The following is a 20,324-nucleotide window of genomic DNA, read 5'->3' as shown; positions in this document are numbered from 1 at the left end:
TTGGAATATTTGAAATTCGGTGTAAGCACTTTGATAAACACTGAACTGCATGTGGTAAAATCAGCAATTTTTTAAAGTTTTTTAATTAAAATTAAAAAGTAAAATTTAAAATTAAAGGCACAGAGGTCTTACCTATGACACAGGAGTATATAAAGTTGCTAAATGCACATTTGATTTCATACTCTTTAAAGAGGTTAACATATATAAATTATACTTCAAAAGTGAAACTCTAACTGAAAAGTGATCATCAGGAGGAATAAAACAGTAATTCTTAGTTTAAATACTAACTCAAAACTCAGTGTTGAAGATAACTTAGTTACGGAATCTGCCATAACATGCCACAGAAGCAGGTTTTGTCTTGGAAATATAACTGGTTTTGTTCGCAGATAAATGCAACAAAACTTAAAATACAAGCTTCCAAGAAGTTTTCCAGGAGCCATAATCAGTAATGAGAGTCCATTTGTTGCTGTTAAAACACACGAAGAAGCAACAAATCCTACTTTAAGGTATATGTAGTCAAAGTCTATCATACTGGTTATACCAGTAGAACATACCAGTAGAACAGCAAAAAAGATATGGATTTAGGGTAGGTCAACACTAACTGGAGTTAAATTTTTTGAGACCTTGCATAAATGGCTTTAGCGTCCTGAAGATTTGGATGTTTATTTTAGTATACTGATGAATATTCCAACATTTATGTTTGCCTGAGCAGCACTGATGTATTTATGGTCATCCAGTCTCTATCCTGAGAACAGAACCCGATATAAAACAGTGGGAGTTAATCCCACAAGGCTGTTCTGTCGTTCGTCAATGTCCACATCCAGCCTGTCGAAGTGTTGCACTAAACAAAAGCATGCTTTTGGTTCGTATCTGAGTTCTTGGTCTTCCCTTCTGACTCTTGAGAAATCTGAGGAATTTCAGCTGTGCCTGGCATTGCAGATTGTGACTCTGCAAATTGTGTTTGTCTTCTGTGAGGGATTTTGCTGATTATTGCAGTTCACCCGCCTACCAGCACAGTCACATTTAATGCATTCAGACCTTTGCAGTATTGCAAATTAGAGCCTTGAATGATGGATCAAAGGGGCAGAGGGAGATCAAATGCCGGCTGCCTTGGCCAGTACAAGAGTGGCGTGTAGCAGATGTAAAGGTAGCAGGAGGTGGTTTCAGAGTAAATAAAAAGAGGTAGTTCTGCACTCAGAATGTAATTGAGCTATTGAGTTCCTTGGCAGAAGATGTGATATGAAGGTGGTATTTGCTAAAGGCTTACGTGACCTTAGAGGAGACCAAAGAGATATGTGAAAGAAAATCCACCAAAGGGGGTACTAAGATTCAGAGGACATCTGATTTAAGAGACCCCAAGCCACAAAAGCCTGGTGGACACTGGGATGCATACCCAGTAGGAGGATCATGCATGGGTGCTCTGTCCTTAGGCTTCTTCATGGATATCCTCTTTTGGCCACTTAGATGGAGCCTAAGCAAAGCAAACCCTTAGCCTGACCCATTACTGGTGCGCTGGGGCTCTGTTTGGGGTTCTTTGTCCGGTTTTGTTTTGGTTGGTTTCTCTTTTCCTTCTTCTCAGTTCTGTACTGTTGTTGCACAGCTTGCATCATGGATAGTTGAAATTTCTTCCTTTTAACCATGGAAGTAACTTTTGAGGAGGAAGGCAGTGAAGGCAAAGGCAAGAGCAGCTCTTCTACGGTTGTGTGTAGTCATTTACCTCTGCTTTTACTAACTGCAGCTGCAAGAGCACTGGAGGCTGCAGCACAGTAGGGCCTGAGCTTTCTGTATGCTTGACTCTGGAAACAGTCTAGCAGAGCTCATTTGGTGCTCTTGCTGGGCTATAAGGCTTTTCCAGCCCCAGCATCGTGCCAACAGCTCTGGTGACACAGGAGCAGGAACAGTGTGTAGCTGTGCTACGGCATATTGCCTTACTCATGCAGGTTGTCTTAGGGATTTCTGCACTGTACTTTGTGGGCAAACCCTAAAATCATCATCTGTGCATGGCAGAGAAGTCTTACAGAGGTGGACTTGGATTATCATGTGAGAAGGCATAAAATAGCCTGCCCTGTTGGAACATGATTTGCTGTTCATTTTAGAAAATGTGATGGAATACCACCAGATGTGGCCATGGTGCAGGCCTTAAATAAAGGTAGTATTGATAAGACTCCTACCCTGACAGTACCTTTTTCTCTGTTTAGCCGATTCTTATCAGCCTGACTTGCAGGACCTTTAATTTGTCTCCTTGGAGATTACCAGTTTCAGCATTGAGAAAATGTACTGCTTTATCCCTAATACTTGCCAAAGGCTTTATTTAAGTAGTAGAGAGGCAATAAATGACTGGGTTTGGTGTTACAGTTACTTGTTTTGTTTATATTTTTTGATGCTTAGCTGGTTCATTGCTAGTTTGTTTGCTTAATTTTTTCTTCCTAATTGAGAGAGTCTGTACCCACCTCTGACCTGTTCTTTTTTTTTCTTCATCTGTTCACTATGGTGCAAAATCAAGAACCTCCTTTGAGATAACAAGCAGCTTTCTGTGGAGCTACAGCCGTAGATTTGTAGCTCAAGGTTTTCTATTAACACTTTTTTAAAAAAATGAATCTCTCCATTCCTCTGACTTCTGCTGCAAAAAAGAAAATTGCCTTTCTGAAACCTGATATATGAACAGCCAAAGAGAAGTTTATTTTATTTTTTATTTTATTTTAATTTAATAAGTTCAGGATAGTTGGACGTTACTTATGTTGTACAGCCTCAGTGTTGCAGTGTGTTGGCATCTGTGCCTTCTCCATAAACTGAAGGCCCCCACGTGATGGTCACTGACATGGAGTCCCTTGGCACTCCTCTTCCTCTCCTCGTACTCAGGTGTTGTAGGCTCTCTCACCACGCTGCTCCCTCCCCATCCTTGCTGCTCGGGGATTCCAGCATGGCAAGCTTCCCTGAGCATCAGGCCCACAGCTCTAGCCAGCCCCTTGGATCCTCATCTTCCTGGGGCATTTCCCTAGCAAGCAGCATTGGGCTTTTAAATCTGAATTCTCATCTCTTTGGTGTACTCCTGCAGCTGATGTAGTGCCATCGCCTTACACAGGACGTTCAATCTCCTCTCCTGGAGATGTGAGCGAGAAAACCTGCCACCTCATTTTGGCCAGACTTCCCATAACTGGAACAAAGCTGCTGTTGAAAGCTTGGGGTGGGGTTGTGTCAAAGGCAGAAAAAGATATATACTGGAAAAGCACAGAAATCTAGTTTTTCAGGTAACTGAAATAATGTGTGGGATGGAACTAGTGGAATCCTCCTTTAATGTCCAGAAAGGTGATGGGATTAATGAACTCTCTATAAACCGAGGTTATGTCCCCTAAAGTCACACCACCAGTGAACAAGGCAATACTGTAGTCATTTTTAGCATTATCAGGAGAAGTTTACAGACCTTCAGAATGGCTTGATTTTTAACAGTCATCTTCTAACCACTTGGTTTTGAAACCTTAACATGTTGAACTTGGATGTCGTCATGCTCTAACAGGGTTTTAAATGAGTAGCTGCTATTTACAGCTATAATTATTGTACCAGTTTTGTCACTGTTTTGGTTTCCGAAGCAGCAGAACAGTATTATTTTCTGAAGCTTAAAATGAACAAACATGGTGTTAAATGATAATGGCAACGATGTTAAACTGTTACCAGTGCAGATAGAAACAGCTTTTTGGGAGACTGTTGCTTTAGCTGTGTGTGGTACTCCTACTACGCACATTTTTAGGAAAAGAAATCAACTGTCTAGTTCTACAGGATATTATGCAATTTCTTTTCAGAAAGGCAACTGCGCTTTCTTTTACTGAGTGCTTGCTCATCCGCATCCCTCAGGTGTCACCATACATCTCCCTCCTACTTTCCCTATTCCTTGCCACGCTTCTTATTCTCTGGCATTTTATTGTGAATGATGGTGATGATTTATAGAGGCAGTGTTTTGAGACAGTATTCTGTGTGATGTACTGGTAATAGGACTTACAGAATGTCTATTTCAAAAGTAATTAAAAACCATAATTTTCTGTTCTTAAATTTGTCGTGCCTTATTGATTACTTTTGTTTCAACCTAGTAAATTACGCAAGCCTATCTTTCCAGACTTTGATGTCCATCTGAGAATTTCTGCTGTGTGTTGCAGGACAGGAGACAAAATTAGGGTTAGGCAGTAGTTATCTAGCAAAGATTAAATAATTCTAGCCTAAGGAGGTAATATTTATTTTGTCATAAACCCAAGTTAACTTGTCCCCTTCATCCCCAATCCTGACTCATTAGTCAACAGAATTAGGGCAATATGACTCTTCTACCCAAATAAATTAATGGATGAGCCACTGCTGTTATTAAATTGTAGTATTTGCTGCCTGCCCTTACTCTGCTTGTATACTGATGGGGAGAGAAGGAGAAAGATAATTTTCTTAAGCTGTTCTCATCTTATTGGATGGAAACCTTGTAATGCTTTAAGAGGTGAAAATAACAATGCCACTGATTGCTGCAAATGATGATGTAATTTTTTACCCCTTTAGGATCTAGAGAAATATTACCTACTGTAGAAAAGAAGTGACTGATTGTCACTTACTCAGTTGTATTAGTTGTGAATGCAAAACGGCAATTAAAAATAAGACATGAGTTTTTGAAAATGTCAATAGTGCAATTATGATGCTGTGAACCACTGGTCAGTGGGTGAGCAGGTACTGAAGGTGTGGAGCTGGGGCTGTAATTTGACCTTGTTTCACAGCCTGTGCGTTTCATAACATCAAGGCTACCTCTGAGAAACCGCATCTGTCCAGCTCTGAGGCCTCCAGCACTGAAAGATACAAACCTGCTCCAGCAGGCCCAGAGGAGGGCCATGAGGATGATCAAGGGGCTGGAGCACCTCTCCCATGAGGACAGGCTGAGAGAGTTGGGGTTGTTCAGCCTGGAGAAGAGAAGGCTCTGGGGAGACCTTATAGTGGCCTTCCAGTGCTTAAAGGGGGCCTACAGGAAAGGTGGGGAGGGACTCTTGATCAGGGAGCATGGTGATAGGAGGAGGGGTAATGGTTTCAAACTGAAAGAGGGGAGATTTAGGTATTAGGAAGGAGTTCTTTACTGTGAGGGTGGTGAGGCACTGGCACAGGTTGCCCAGAGAAGCTGTGGCTGCCCCTTCCTGGAAGTGTTCAGGGCCAGGTTGGATGGGGCTTTGAGCAACCTGGTCTGGTGGTAGGTGTCCCTGCCCATGGCAGGGGGGTTGGAACTGGATGATCTTTAAGGTCCCTTCCAAACCATTCTATGGTTCTGTGATCTACCTCTAGAAGTCATTGGGCAGTAAGTGGCTGGAGACTGAGGGAATATGTGAAGGGAGTATCATCGTGTATGTTTTTTCCTGGTTCTTTTATTCTTTCCTAGGCATCTGCTTTTGACCACTGTCTTTACTGATTTCTCCTCTTGAGTCAGGCTGCTGCCCAACCCTAACAAAGCCCCACAGCCTTCTTGGTGAAAGGGAAGTGTATGATGAAAGAAAAATGAAAAGTAGTTGTATGATGTGTGAGGAAGACAAGATAAGGGGAAGGATGTGAGGGTCAAAGGATCAAAAATGGGGGTTCTGCCCAGAGATGTGAAGGATCAGGGGATGGAAACAGTTCACAGGCACCAGGGGACACTGGGCTGGATAGGCATTAGTCTGACATAGTGCAGCCACTCTTTATGTTTTGTCCTTATGTAGGAAAAAAACAAATAGGTGATAACTATGGTGCCTGGCTGTGGAACCAGTCAACAGTTGGTTATGGAACTGGTGCCACAGCCAGGGATTCAGATACTTAGACCACGGGATTTGGCATTGAGAAACCTGGTCTACTGGGGGCTGATGGGGTCCGTCTGTCAGGGAAGGGGAAAAGCATCTTTGGTTATAGGCTTGCCAAGCTGGTGAAGAGGGCTTTAGACTAAAGATGCCAGGAGAGGGGAACCTCGGTCCATTCCACTCCTACCAGTTTGATGCCAGTGCTGGCAATAGATGCCCAGAGCCTGAAGAGGGTTCATGGGTCGGCAGGAGAGCTCCTGAAAAGCAGCACAAAGGGATTCTGGCCAGTAAGTCAGCTCCATCGGGGGCCTGACTTAAATGCCGCTATGCAAACACATGTAGCATGGGGAATAAACAAGAGGAGTTAGAGACGTGTGTGTGCCTGCAGGGCTATGATCTATGAAGTAGAACAAGGCCAAGTGCAAGGTCCTACATCTGGGCTGGGGCAATCCCAAGCACAGATATAGGCTGCGGGATGAGTGGATTGGGAACAGCCCTGCAGAGAAGGACTTGGGGGTGCTGGTGGATGAAAAACTGAATATGAGACAGCCATGTGTGCTCGCAGCCCAGAAAGCAAGTCACATCCTGGGCTGCATCAAAAAAAACATGGCCAGCAGGCTGAGGGAGGTGATTCTGCCCCTCTGCTCTGGTGAGACCCCACTTAGAGTAATGCGTCCAGCTCTGGGGCCCCCAGAGTAAGAAAGATGTGGACCTGCTCAAGTGGGTTCAGAGGAGGGCCACAAAGATGATCAGGGGCTGGAGCACCTTCCCTGTGAGGACAGGCTGAGAGAGCTGGGGTTGTTCAGCCTGGAGAAGAGGAGGCTCTGGGGAGAGCTTATAGTGGCCTTCCAGTGCTTAACGGGGGCCTGCATGTAAGATGGTGTCACAGAGGCACCCACACAACAGGTAGAGCAATCACTCAAACACCCCTACAGACCTGAGCAAACTGCAGGCACAGATATCAGGCAGAGGCACTCGCAAACAGACAGAGCAGCTGCTCAAAAATGAGGACTTACTCCGACCAAAGTTAGATAATACTCCGATAGACAAAAGTAAGGTTCGAATGTCAGTTGGGAATACACCACTACACAGCTGTCTTAAGAATTTCTAAATTATTTAAACAGGCCTTTTAGGAAAACAATCCAAACTGTGTGCTCATTCACCCACGAAAGGGGGAAAATCTCTCACTCAAGGGTATGGTACCGAGGAACTATAATCACTCACCCAAAAGGGCAAGGGCTTACTCAAGGATATATCCAGACTTATTAACTCACCAAAGATGGAAGGTAAATAAAGGCGCTCAACCCCGGAAAGTTTCCTCAGGTGGCATCCGACCCAAGGGGAGAGCCCCCGACTGCAGACCCACTGCTCTGAGGAGGACCGATTCCAGTCGGCTCTCCGGCAGGGCCCCGTGTGTATCCAAGTCGAGTCTGGCCTGTGGTCATTTCTAATAAGTGTACGCTAGCAGGAGAAGACAAGGTATTAACACGGTGATCAGGTTTCCAATGGCCAGAAAGTCCCATCTGTGTGTGCTTTGTCTGGTCTCCCGAAAAACCTGATAGTTAAGGGGCCTTTAGCAAGCCCTAGATTTTAGATCAGGGCGGGTGAACCTGCCCCAGGTGGGGAGGGACTCTTTATCGTGTTTAATATCTATATTAATATATAGATATTAATATATATACACTATGAGTGTAGTAATAGGACAAGGGGTAATGATTTCAAACTGAAAGAGGGTGGATTTGCATTAGATATTAGGAAGCTCTTTACTGTGAGGTTGATGAGACGCTGGCACAGATTGCCCAGAGGAGCTGTGGCTGCCCCCTCCCTGGCAGTGTTCAAGGCCAGGCTGGATGGGGCTTTGAGCAACCTGGTCTGGTGGAAGGTGTCCCTGCCCATGGGCAGGGACGTTGGAACTGGATGATCTTTAAAGTCCCTTCCAACCCTGAGATTCTATGAAATATGCCAGTGTCCTGCCAAGCGTGATAGAAGAGACATTGGCTTCTTCACCAGTGGAAAAGATGGGCATACAAGTGTAGGATGAAGGAATACAATTGCTATTTTGGTCAATTTGGCACTGCTCTTTCATGAGCAGTCATTTGGGGAACTCACAGGGGCAGGGATTTTTTTTTTTTATTTTATTTTTTTTTTTTAGTGTATGGGTGTCAGTCATGCCTTCAGCTCCCCATGTCCCTTCAGAATTGTCTGCTTGGTGGCCCTTTTTCTCACTCGAGAACATGGGCAGGGAGGCAAGAGGAGCTGACCTGTGGGGGGGCACGTTAGCTGTCCTCCTTGGGGAAGGGGGATGAGGTTTGTTTTTACTTCTAAGTGAGCAATTGAAGATCCTCAGAGAAATTACGGAAATTGCAGTTCCTGATACTTGTAGGACTGTTCCAATAAATTCATTGTGGTCCAACTCTTAATGAGAGAAAGATGAATAGAAATACTTTGCATGCACATCATATTCAAAGTAATGTTTTTAGAACAACTGTTAGTATTTCTGACTTAAGCACATGATTTTGCAGCTTTCTCATTGTCATAGTAGTATTAAATACGCAACTTCCAACCTTAAAGAAAAGACAGAAAAGGTAACTGATGTATAACTTGGTACCTTTTCTGGCACAGCCTACAATGGTGGAACACAAGCATCTACCTGAGTGACTGAACCTATGCAAAATATATTTATGTTATATTGAATATGTTTATGGAGTAAAAAGGAAACATTATGCACAGTATGGAAGTTTTACATGGTCATTTTGTTCATATACTAAAGCAATCACTCCCCCACCCTGGTTTGAAAAATTATTCAGGTTTATAACTAATTTGAAGCATCTTGATTGTAACTGGTGTGATGTGATTCAATGTAGTTGTGAATTTGTTCAATGTAAGCAGGGAAGAGAATGATTTTGTCACCTCATCTTCCTTCTATTTCTGCTATGTGAATCAAACAGCTGAGTGACGTGACTTCGATCAGAGATGGCATGTAAAAATTTCAAACCCTGACACTTGTAGAAATGCATGAGTGCTCGTGAAAATAGGAAAAAACTGACAAGATAGAAGTTGGTGTTACAGCAGATGACTTTACATGTATGCCACAGATGTCAGTATTATTTACTCCGTATTATTTATTAGCAGAAATAAAAAAAAAAATGCAGTGAAAAGCGCTTAATGTAATGAATCACTGAGTTTTAAATTAAAAAAAAAAAGAAAAGAACACAAATTTATTTTTACTAATGATTAGAGGTGTACATTTTTCGCTTAAAGGATTTTGAAGTGCTGCTTCTTTTATATAGGTTAAGAGGGAAGCAGGTACTCTGAAACAAAGGCCTGGTAAATAAAAGCTTTCCAGTAAACCTTTTACAAATAGCTATGGACTATTCTTAGAAGGTATTTCAGGTGGTTTGAATTTTACCTGTGATTACCAGCTTGTGAATAGCTAATATTCTGAAAGTATTTTCTATAGTAAATGCAGAACCATCAAATTCTGTACTGTTTTTTTGTGAGTGAAGTCATACTATGATGAAAAACTGGTACTGCTTTCTGATACTGAAATGCTAACATTTTCTTGATGTTGGGCATTCTAAGAGCCTAACTAAAAGGCAAGCAACTGCAGTGTATTTTAATTAACATCTATTAGTTATTTGAGATCAAAATTGATTTTTGCTATTTTTCTTTTTTCTTTTCAACTGCTGTGACATTTTAAATCTCAGTCAAAGATCCATTACAAGTGAAGGTTACAACTAAAAGTGTTTAAGTGAAAATGGATGATTTGACATCCTAGGAGCAACAGCCTCCTCCAGACTGTGCTTATGCAGGCTCTGTATTTGACAGCACTGAGAGCATACTACTTTAAAACTGGTAGATTGGTTATGGAGCTTTTTTAGATTGTCTTGTCACTTTTTCTTGCTCATGTTGAGAATTGTGTCCACAAAGGGCTTTTCATGTAATTGTTCTGTGTGATGGTGTTTCTATTTCTTGTCTTAGAAGATCAGCAGCATTTTGGATTTCTTTAGGGAATCTTTCACATTTACTTTCACAGAAGTCCCACAGATTCTTGTATGTACAAGATAAGTGTTAAGAGGATTTTTTTGAAGATATCAATTTGAAAATAACTTGGGGGGGGGGGAAGGAGGGGAGATGGCACACAGTGATGGTGTGTGTAAAGAATTGTATTTTACTATATATCTTTTGTTTGTAGCTAGTTGATGCGTGTGGGCAAACTCACAGAAGTTTTGGGATACATGAACAATACTTCAGCTTATATGTCTGAAATGTAGAGCGATCAGATTTTTAAACAGTTCAGTTTGGAAAAGTTCTACTTAGAACCACATCTTTTGTGATCTATAAGTCTGTAACGTGGGGACTGGATAGAAAAGTTCGTCGTTTCTAGACAGTGGGTTTGTTCTGATGGAGTATTCTGGAGAGGTCGGATTTCCCCATTTGATAAAATTATATTGGAATATGTTTCAGTCACTGCTGCCTGGTCTGGAAATGGAGACTCCCTCTCTTAATTCATCTCTGGCAAGGTTAACAATGCTTATTGTATGTTACAAGTGAAAGAAAGTTTCATGTTGAAAGATAAGTGGACCTTGCATTTGCATTTCCAGTCACTACTACTACGGGTGGATTTGTTCCCTCTAAACTCCAAAAGAAAACTGTTCTCAGCCTGTCTTGTGTTAGTTGTTTTCATTGGTTATCACTTCTGTTATGGATTGTACTGCATTTTGTTGATATTCATAGTATTTCTTTTCTATAAATTGATGTTTTGGGAAAGTTGAGGAACTACTTCGTTGGTTTTTTCTTTCTTTAATAGAATTTGACTTGAATTTGGGATTCATATGAGCTGTGAGTAGTGGTTGGGTTCAATGATGGACAAAGTTTAAATTTAGTACAGTTTCATTTTGACTTTTGTGGTGATTTTTCAGTCCACTTTGCGGAGTGACTGGTTTGTAATGCTTGTGGTTAAATTAGTTACAGTTGTTCCATAGAAGCTATTAAAACTTGCTTAACGTATAGACAAAAAGATTTGATAAATAGTGGAGGTGAGGAGGAGGAAGGTATTTGTATCTTAGAGTGATGCATCTTAAATACCAGCAGGTGGTCTGTTCAAAACTGGTAGTACTAGTTGCTTTTAGTAAGCCATTGTGCAAAGCAAGGGCTCTGTTAATTCCCAGTCCTCCTGAGTACAAATGTTTGGTAGGGAATAGTGACTTTAGCATTGTAGGGTGTCATTACTGGAAACCTGTTCCATGAAACTTTATGTCAAATATTTCTGTTAGCCATTTGATGTCTGTATATAATTAGAAGATTTAACGTTCTGTGCAGATTTCAACTCATTTCCCATAATAGAACTAATCCCCCCAGCATTATTTGGTTGGTTTACATGTTTTTGGCAATTATTATTGATGTAGTAATACAGCTATACATTTTAAGTGAGTTGAGAAATAATATAACTTTAAAACCAAGTTGATTAATTTTAAACCCTCTTGCAATCTTGTTTTTTGCAAATTCAGTGCAATAGATTAGCATGAACACTAGCGAACATTCAAAACCATTTATTCCAGTTAAAATCCATTCTGAATTTGTTATAAGCAAAACATATTTTAAGCCTGCTTATTATATGAAAATGCTCTCACTGCTGTTCAGCAGAGCAGTTAGGTGTATGCATGTTAGTCATACAAGTACACAAAAATTCAGCTAGACTCTCTGGTTGAAAGACAGCATTGAGAAAACATATATTACAAGTAGCATAAAGCATTCAATTTGTGTTTACAATGTTTAGCAGATAATTTTTGTTAAATTCAGGCATAAATTTGTCATTTAGCTTAAGTAAGCCAGAGATGGATGTCATTATGAGATTTACATACCATTAGCTCACATCAATTGATTAGCAGCCGAGCTCTGTGGTACAAGGCTAGTTAGATACATTATTTGTGATGCCAGGAGGCTGCAGGTCGAGGTTTACTGGCTGCATGCTTGTTTCCTCTGCCTTTGTGATTACTTGATAAAATGAAGTGCATCACTGTGGACAATTGACCCTTTTGAACAATCCAGACTGGTCAGCAGTCTAAATCCACATTTTAAAGCCATCATTATAGCCTCAAACTTAAGAGTTTCCAGGGTGCAGACAAAGGTGTTGTCCTCCTTCAGTACCAGTCGTGTACCGTTTTCAGACTTTATGAAGTACTTGAATTGAATAATATTTGAAGATACAGAAAACTCCTCTGGAAATCCGTCCAGCCTGCTTTTGGACACTAGTACAATTCTGGATTTTATTTTTGCAATGAAATCAGGAGCATTACAAAAGATTCTAAGTCCTTGTGAACGGTCGTGGCTGTCAGTTATTTCCAGGAAAGTAGTCTCTCGACATGCTAGCTGTTCCTTTTCCCACCTTGATTTCACTGCATCCGAGAGTACCTTAAGCTGGAAAAAATCTGCTTCTTGTGCCAAAAGTTGATTTTCTCGAAACCCTTCTGGGAGAAGAAGTTCTCCATTTCGTAAGAAGTTGAGAATGTGTCTGAAAAGAAGTCCATCTCTGTCTATGAAGTAATGACCGTCTGCATCGAATGGGCACATTATTTTTCCGTTTATGATCCCTTCCAGAAAAGAATCTGGATATTTGGTTAGTGTCTGCTTTTGTGTGATATATAGATAGCCACCAACATTCAGAGTAATCAGAGACGTTTTATAGTCCTTGTCTTGCTCGGAGCCTTCAGAGTTGCTGTGTTTTTCTTCACATTCATTTTCTCTTCTGTTTATTTTTTTCTCCATTATTGAAGCTAGGATGAAAAGCCAGCTATCTTGCTTTGTTCTTGTCAAATTGCAGAGTTGGTGGTTTTTGGTTTGTTTTTTTTTTTAAAAAAAGCACCTTTATTCAGCTCCGGCACGATGTTGGAATGGAAATGCTGCTAGCATTGCTCCGACTGTCAGCTCGGGTTTGCAGTAGGTGGCGTATCAGCTGTGTATGCGGGGAGAGAGCAGGAATATGACTGTAAAGGAGAATTTGCATTTAACTGTATAAGGGAAGAAGGGTATAACAACTGTTTGTCTCTTTCTTTCCTTTTAAGTCTAAGAAGTTTACATAATTCTGGGTGTTATCCACAGAAATGCATACTACTATTCTAAAGGACACCCTATGTTTAATACTTTAAGATGTATTTGTAGTATCAGCTGGCCAAATCATGTTTAGTGCTTATGGTGTTAAACAGATAGCTTCATTTATGTTTCAAGGATTTTAATTTTCATAAAGTGTCTTTTCACATTTTTTTGGTGCTGATTACAGTACCTGATGCGTTCAGCAGGACGACACTGAAAGGAAAGGTGTCCCTGTCTGTACAAGAGGGGTGTCCTTTATGGAGTGCGTGCACATACGTATTCCTCATTTACTGGACACGTGCACAGTGGTAAGATGTTTTCAAGGAGATACTATGGAAGTGATGCTGAGGACTTGTTGGTCTGACTCTTAAGTTTGTGGTGAAATCTTCCATTCGCAGTTGTTGAGAGTATCCACACCGACACAAGAACTGCAGCCTGATTAGGTTTCGCTTTTTGCCTTTCTCTGTGCCATAGATAAAAATGGTTTTAGGGAGGAGATTTACTGTTTATATTGGTGATGTTTTTTAAGTCACTGAGGCTATCTAGCATCAGTTTGTTCTTTCTCAATAGAAACAACTCCGCTGCCCTGCAGAACAAAGGGTTAGTGTGCCTACGGATGGCTTTGAACATCACATAACATTATAGCTTAGCAACACTTGGGTGCAGGGAGGGGGGAAACATCAGCAGAGCACGCTTGAATCGAATGGCTGTCTTCTCTCCATGAATCTGTGCTGTGAGGCTCGCTCTCGGTTGCCTTTTGGAAAAAGGTTTCCCCTTTAAACATTCGCAGCTTGGAGCAAGAAAGGGAAAGCTCTCCTCCACACATCTCTGTGTGCGTTTCCTTGGGGAGCAGGCGGGAGCCACAGCATGCATTCCCCAGCACGGGCGGGAGCGAACGCTTACCTTGGGCTGGACCTGGAGAGGAGGTCCCATCTTTTTCAAGATGTATTTTTCACTTTACAGGTAGATGTCTCCTGCTTTGCCTGATTAGTGGTGAAAAGTCAGATTAGTCTTCTGTAAATTCTTGTGCTTTATTTCTAAATGATTTATTCTTAGTGCTCCCACTGTCTCTAAGGCTGTTTATCGATACTGTAGAGTCATCACTATTTTATTAATTGATAACTGCCTGTAGTAGAAATAAATGCACTTCATTTTTATTCCCTATTCTCCTTGCCAGGGTATCCCTAGCACTGATAAGCTAAATTTTTCTGCTGCTGTATCTGATCTATTAAGCAGATACTATTTATTAGATTCCATTTATCAGGAATTAGTCATGGTTTTAATTTTAACTCTTTCCTGCCATTGATATGTTTAGCATAACTTCAGTCAAAGATATTTCAACCAGTTCCTAATTTTTAAACATTTGGACTTTTTTTTAAAATTAACTCCTTTCACAATTGTTGGGTGAATAATTGAAAAAAATGACAGAGCCAATTAGTTTCAAGTATGATTTTTTTTTTTTTTTTCGTTACGGGAGGCATCCAAATTTATTGTCAAGTGATGGAAAATTCAGTTAATGTGCTTAGATCATGCATAGCTACAGCGTTGAGCCATTTTAGTGACTATTAAACCCTAAGAGAATGATTTCTGTGGTGCTTGCATCTTACACAGTGATCCTGAAATACTTTGAAGCTGGACTAGGAATGTCCTGGCACAAGTAAGTAGGGATTTCCAAGGAGAGCTGGGATTTGTAAAAGATATGAAATTTTTCGTGGCCAGCTAAGCTGTCTACATTTTAAGAGACAGCAGTTACAGAACAGTATCTGCTCAACTTATTTTTTCATGCTTATAATCTTCTCAATGTTCTGACACTTGCAGTTGAAATTTTCCAGTTTTGTGAAGGAGTAAGTATTCTTCGAAAGAGCATGCAAAATCGTTTTAGTGGTTTGTATGATAAAATATTCAAAATCAATTTGATGTGGAAAATATACTCTGTGGAGATCATGAATATTTACATTTAAACCTTTGAGACTTGAAAAATGTAGAGCTGCTGAAAAATTTTCCTCACCACAAACCCATGTAACTTCACTTCACTGCAGCTGACAGTCATCTGTAACACAAAATTGAAGCGTGGCATATCTTTGTGAAAATTTTCCACTTTCTGTGCTGTACCATGAGACAACTTTTCCATAAGAGCACTTATTTTTCCAATGCACTTGGTGATACGTATGGTATTGCAGCGCGTGTAGCTTTGGTGGGGTGGTTTCATACAGCCCACTGTTTTCTGAAGGTGTAGTGATGCCTAGAGGAACTGGATTTCCTTTTTTCTGTCCTTTTGTCCATGCAGTGGGAGATCATCCAAAAGTTCATTTTGGTAAAGGTATGCAAGTATTTCTTGCAGTCAAGTTAGAGACTTTGACCGTTCTTGTGCTCTGAGAGTCTTTATGTTTTGCACCACGTGTGTGATAGCTGAGATGTGCCCAATGTATCCTGGATCTTCTCGCTTCCCAGCAACTTGCTGCTGTGTACTCTCCCATGCCCCGAGTGAACTGTCTGTTTCTGCATAATCCAGCTGAAGTATCCTGCTAGCTGATGTTGGCAACCCTGAAGTGACCGCTGCTTCACAAATTGTCAGTGTCACCTCTATGCTGGGATGGGCCACTGAAGCAATGAATAACACTGGAATCCAGCAATTGAAAAAGTATTGTTTTGGTTCCAGATTAAGTCAGAAAATATGCTAAGCACTCTTGCATACACTTAAGAGAGTGGCTATAGTAGTAGTACTCCATTTCCAAGTTACTCACCCTTTCGGCTGCACCAGGAGGGCAATCCACAGAGCTTTTCAGTTTCTCCTCAGTCAGACAAGCTGTCCTGGAGGCAGTGGAAATGTAGTACTGGCATCTATCAGCTACACAGGAAAACAAATGCAAGGAGGAGGGGGCTAGGCATCTGCCCCTCGTTCTGTCCTACATTTCCTTTTGGGAGATAACCTCACTCCTCCTCAACTTCCATCTTCCTCCTGAACCTCCTGGTCTGGAAGCTTGAGCACACCATGGAGATGAGGATTCAGGACTGGAGCGCACCACAGAAAAACGGGTGCTTTACCAATGGTTCAGCTTACTCACGTGTCTGAACAGCATCAGCTTCACTGAGACTTTGCTGTCTACGAAAATTACCTGGGTTACAGAAAACAACCACTTTTATTTCTTACAGTACAAAAGGATATGAGGAGAAACCTCAGCTGTAAGAGGCAGAGAATTTTTGAAGTGTATTAGGAAGCTAATGAAATCTGTTTGGGTTATCAGGCAATTTGCTAGTCATTTAATGTCATAACACAGAAGATTGGCCAGGTTGTTGGACAGTGAAACCATTCAGTAGCAACTATCTCAACAGTGTTGGTAGCACAGACATGCTCATTCCAATAGTAGCTCCGGGACCTTGATTAACTGCTATTGAAGACGAGCTCTACACACTAATTAAAATTGAAGATTTTAAAATCAGCAGGTCTGAACAATTTGCATTCGAGATTTTTAAAAGAGCTAAGAAACTCTATCAACAGTTGCTGTTGATGTTTTTAATAATTTTTGAGCACTGCAGTTCTACAAGACTGCAAAAGAAAATGTTGTGCCAGTATTTGAAAGGTGAATTGGATGGTCAAGGTATTTACAAACGAAAAGGGACTGTGTGAAAAACAATAAAACAGCTGACTTGGAAGTCAATCAGTTAAAAATTAAGGGAGAGTAATATAATACTAATCAATGTGGGTGGAGGGAAAGTGGATTGTGCCAATTTTTTTCCCCTTTTTTAAATTACAACTTGTTCAGCGAAGCAGGTGATGCTTTTTTGTGTTAAATCTTTGAGTATGTCTCATTTGTGATTTCGATTTAGAATATATACTGTATTAGTTTCCCTTTCATTTCACTATACAAAAATTATCTGCAGGCTTCAAACTGGCAAATGTTAAGCAGAGGATTATAACTAAAACACTGCTATGATTTGGTTCTTGGTCCTACTTCTTTTTAGTCAGTGATCAAGAAGGAGATAGTTACTGATGAAATTTGGAGATGATACAGACTGAGAATATAATCAGTAAGGAGATACATTGCTGATGCAGAACCATTTGTATAGTTGGTTAGGATAACATCTTAATGTGACCAAATACGAAGTTTATATGCCCAGGAATACACTGTAGATGGGGCTTGTAGTACATATGTTTACAGGAGGGTTAGGGCCGAGGCTCTGTCCTACATATAATGCATCATTAACAACTGAACATGAGCTCATTGTTCTGTGTGGTGGTCAGTAAAACAAATGTGGTGTGTATCTTTGGATGCCTAAATACAGGAGTGCTAAGTGAAGACTGGGTGATCCTGTTCTCTAGCTGTGTAGCTACCGGGGAAGGGTGGTCTGAGAAGGACACCAGCTTCAAGGCTGCCCTTTGAATGGAGGAGAGGTGCCACAAAATGTCTCTGGTCTGGAAGAGCAGAGTTGAGGTCTAGTGTAGGAGGAGGCTGCTCCTCGTCCAGCCATCACATGCAATAGCCTGGGAAGCTGCACAGTGGTATAAGTGGGCAGCAGGAGCTACGGGGGCTTCTGACTTGGACACTGGAAGGCAACAGCCCAGCTTTTACCTGCTGAGGAGCTGGAGGCACATGTGCCCATAGTCTGTCCTTACTGCACTTTCTTCCACTTTTTTCTGCTGCCTGGGAATTGTGTGTCCTGAAGCAGGTCTTCTCCTTCCCTGGCACCGCTCACAAAGAGCAGGAGCTGGTAAGCTCCAGATCCTGTCCCACCTGCTGTCAAGTCTGGCTGAGAGACAGTGTCTCGGGAGAGACATTCATGAACTGAACTTTCTCCAGCCAATAAGAATGATTTAAGAAGCCAAAAAATAGACCTAATGGAAGGTGCAAGAAAACATGATATATTTTTATTAGGCTTCATAAAGGTGGAGAGTACATAAGTGCTTGGATGGGCAGAAACACTTTCATAGCAGGCTCTTCTACATAGTAGTCAATGGTCTAACAAGATCCAGTGGCTGGAAATTGGAGCTGGGTGCAGCCAGACTAGAAAACTATCACATTAGAATCGATAAGCCAGTCTATCTCTCTCTCTCTCTCTCTCCCCCCCCATAAAAAAAAAACAACCCAACAAAAAGCACCACAAACAAACAAAACAACAACAACAACAAAAACCCACAACGAACCAAGCCCTATGAGACCATCTTCTACACAGTTCCAGTAAATTTCCCCAGTGCCTGTTTATTAAGATTGCCTTAAATGTTTTAACCACACTCTATTCATTTGATGGTTATTGTCAACAGGATTTGAAACTGGAATCAGCATCTTCCCAGCATATCTCACTTTTAAGAGTGAACAGTTTAAATTCCTTTATGAATTGGTGCCGGGGCGTTCAGGCAAGGAGGTCAGGGTGAGCACTCATTTGGCAGCTAATGATGAAGCTATCGGTTATGTAGACCAGCCTGTCCGGAGCTGCACTCACAGCGTACTTGTACCTGCCACCCCACATAGGGCAACTGAGAGCATAAGACATTTGGGAAAGTGTCCGTTTTCCCTTCTAGTCACTGGTCTCAGCTAGTCTTCCAGACCTATTAATTTGTCTTGTACAATCTGCTTTATTTTGAGTAGGTATTTTTAACAGGGAATTGCTATTTTCATGCGTTATTCATCCTTTGGCTTTTAGGCTGATGTGACTATGAAAATATCAAGGCAGATGTGTAGCACTTTGGATGTCTTTTCATTGCAGCTCTGGTCCTGCAGTATATGAAGAGAGACCCAAGTCTCTGAACTTGAGTTTGGTGAATGAGGGCTAATTAGGCTGTAAAGGGAGTCAAAAAGGGAGTAAAAGTGCATCCGGAGGTTTGCATGCATCTTTGCAGATTTATCCTGCTAGACTCTCTGAATGTGTTAAAATCCCCAAGAGGGTTCAGGGAAAGTGGGACATAAATCTTGGCTATTGGACAGTGGATAAGCTTTGACAGCAGACTAGCTTAGCTGCAAGGCAGTGTTCTTGGAGGCTGCGGACAGCCTTGTACTGTGAAGCAACTGGAACATTAAAAGCCAAGTCCAGATCAGTGGTAATTAAAACAGAGTGTTAGCCAAGACATCAGAGATGAGATATTGCTAAGGATAAGTATGTTTAATTGGCAGCTTCTTTTCTTAAATAGGTAGTATGGGGGAGCATTCTGATTCGCTGATCCTGATTTTTAAACCTTAAGAATAATTTGAAAATTGTGCCAGGTGCAGAGAGATTGATAGCGGCTTGTCGGTGTTCAGACAGCTGGGCTGGATGGCTCAGATGAGTATGGGCTAGTTGGCCTTGGACCTGTACCATCGAAACTAGTGGAAAAATTATCATGAAGTTCAAAAGGTAGAAATATCATAGAATCACAGAATGGTTTGGGTTAGAGGGGACCTTAAAGATCATCTAGTCCAACCCCCCTGCCGTGGGCAGGGACACCTTCCACTAGACCACGTTGCTCAAGGCTCCATCTATCCTGGCCTTGAACACTGCCAGCGAGGGGGCAGCCACAGCTTCTCTGGGCAACCTGTGCCAGTGTCTCACCACCATCCAAGAGCCCCCTTCAGGGCTTGTCCCCCCCCACCTCACCAAGTATATGGTCAAATGTAGTGAATACTAGCAAACATGGCTTTATGTAAAGGTTTTCTGGTCAAACAAACCCAATTTCATTTATTTTGGAGATTGTGAATTTAAAGTAACAGCATGTTTGCAGCCTGCTTAGCATTTCGTATTGCACATAATTTAGAATCTTATGACATTCTGATTTATGTCTGGGAAAAAAAAAATAGCAAGCACAGAACAAGGTTAAAAACTGTCTGACAGTTGTTGGAAAGTAATTATCAGTAGGAAGCCACTCGGGTTGTAGTTCGAAGGGCTTCCTCCAGGATTAGCAAAAGGGGCGGTAGTAAGTGAGAAACACTTCTTATAAAATGTGTCATGATTGACACAAGCGCTGGTCAGACAGCGAATAGCTATGACAGGACTGTCATGGTGTGACTGGGGTCACTTAATTCATAGTACCTGTTTAAAGGCAATGCATTTTAACCAAGCCAAAGGTGATTATACCTCTAGGAACAGGGAACACAGAGCACGTAGGTAAAATGTGAGGCTTAGGAAAGACTCAAAACCGATGTATTAGTGATATAATAGCCAGTCAGCTTCATCAACCCCCAGAGCTTGGTTTTCAGAGACAAATTGATCTTTAACCCAGTTTTAGCCATCTGAACATGAAGCACAGTCATAGTACACAGACACACCCCCCCCCCCCCCAAAAAAAAAAAAAAACCTTCAAAACCAAACCCACAGAAACCTAACCAGCACAGGGCAGATCATTGAATCCTAAAAGAGATGGAACCAATTTTCTTCTGGAAGTCTCCCTTCCTCCCTCCCTCAGCTGAATTCAGAGATTCTGCTGAGTAACCTTGAGATGGCTGAACTGAGGTGAGAGAAATTCCAGTATCTGTTACTTTACCT

The 20,324-nt window shown here is 41.4% G+C and overlaps 2 protein-coding genes across 3 annotated transcripts in view; one reads left to right on the top strand and one right to left on the bottom strand.

The window, feature by feature from the left end:
• The window catches only part of GTF2F2 (general transcription factor IIF subunit 2), a 92,166-nt gene that overhangs the window by 20,780 nt on the left and 51,062 nt on the right, over nucleotides 1–20,324 (top strand). The gene's annotated exons all lie outside the window — the stretch shown is intronic.
• Nucleotides 11,775–12,548, bottom strand: KCTD4 (potassium channel tetramerization domain containing 4). Its single transcript, XM_009960811.2, has one exon. The coding sequence runs from the start codon at nucleotides 12,546–12,548 to the stop codon at nucleotides 11,775–11,777; it is 774 nt and encodes a 257-aa protein (XP_009959113.1).

This window comes from Leptosomus discolor, chromosome 1 (assembly GCF_034619465.1).
Source record: "Leptosomus discolor isolate bLepDis1 chromosome 1, bLepDis1.hap2, whole genome shotgun sequence".
Lineage (NCBI taxonomy): Eukaryota > Metazoa > Chordata > Aves > Leptosomiformes > Leptosomidae > Leptosomus > Leptosomus discolor.
This window is presented reverse-complemented; position numbering and strand designations above follow the sequence as displayed.

Excerpts from the sequence above, each read along its gene's own strand:
- KCTD4 (XM_009960811.2), bottom strand. The coding sequence starts at position 12,548 with ATGGAGAAAAAAATAAACAGAAGAGAAAATGAATGTGAAGAAAAACAC.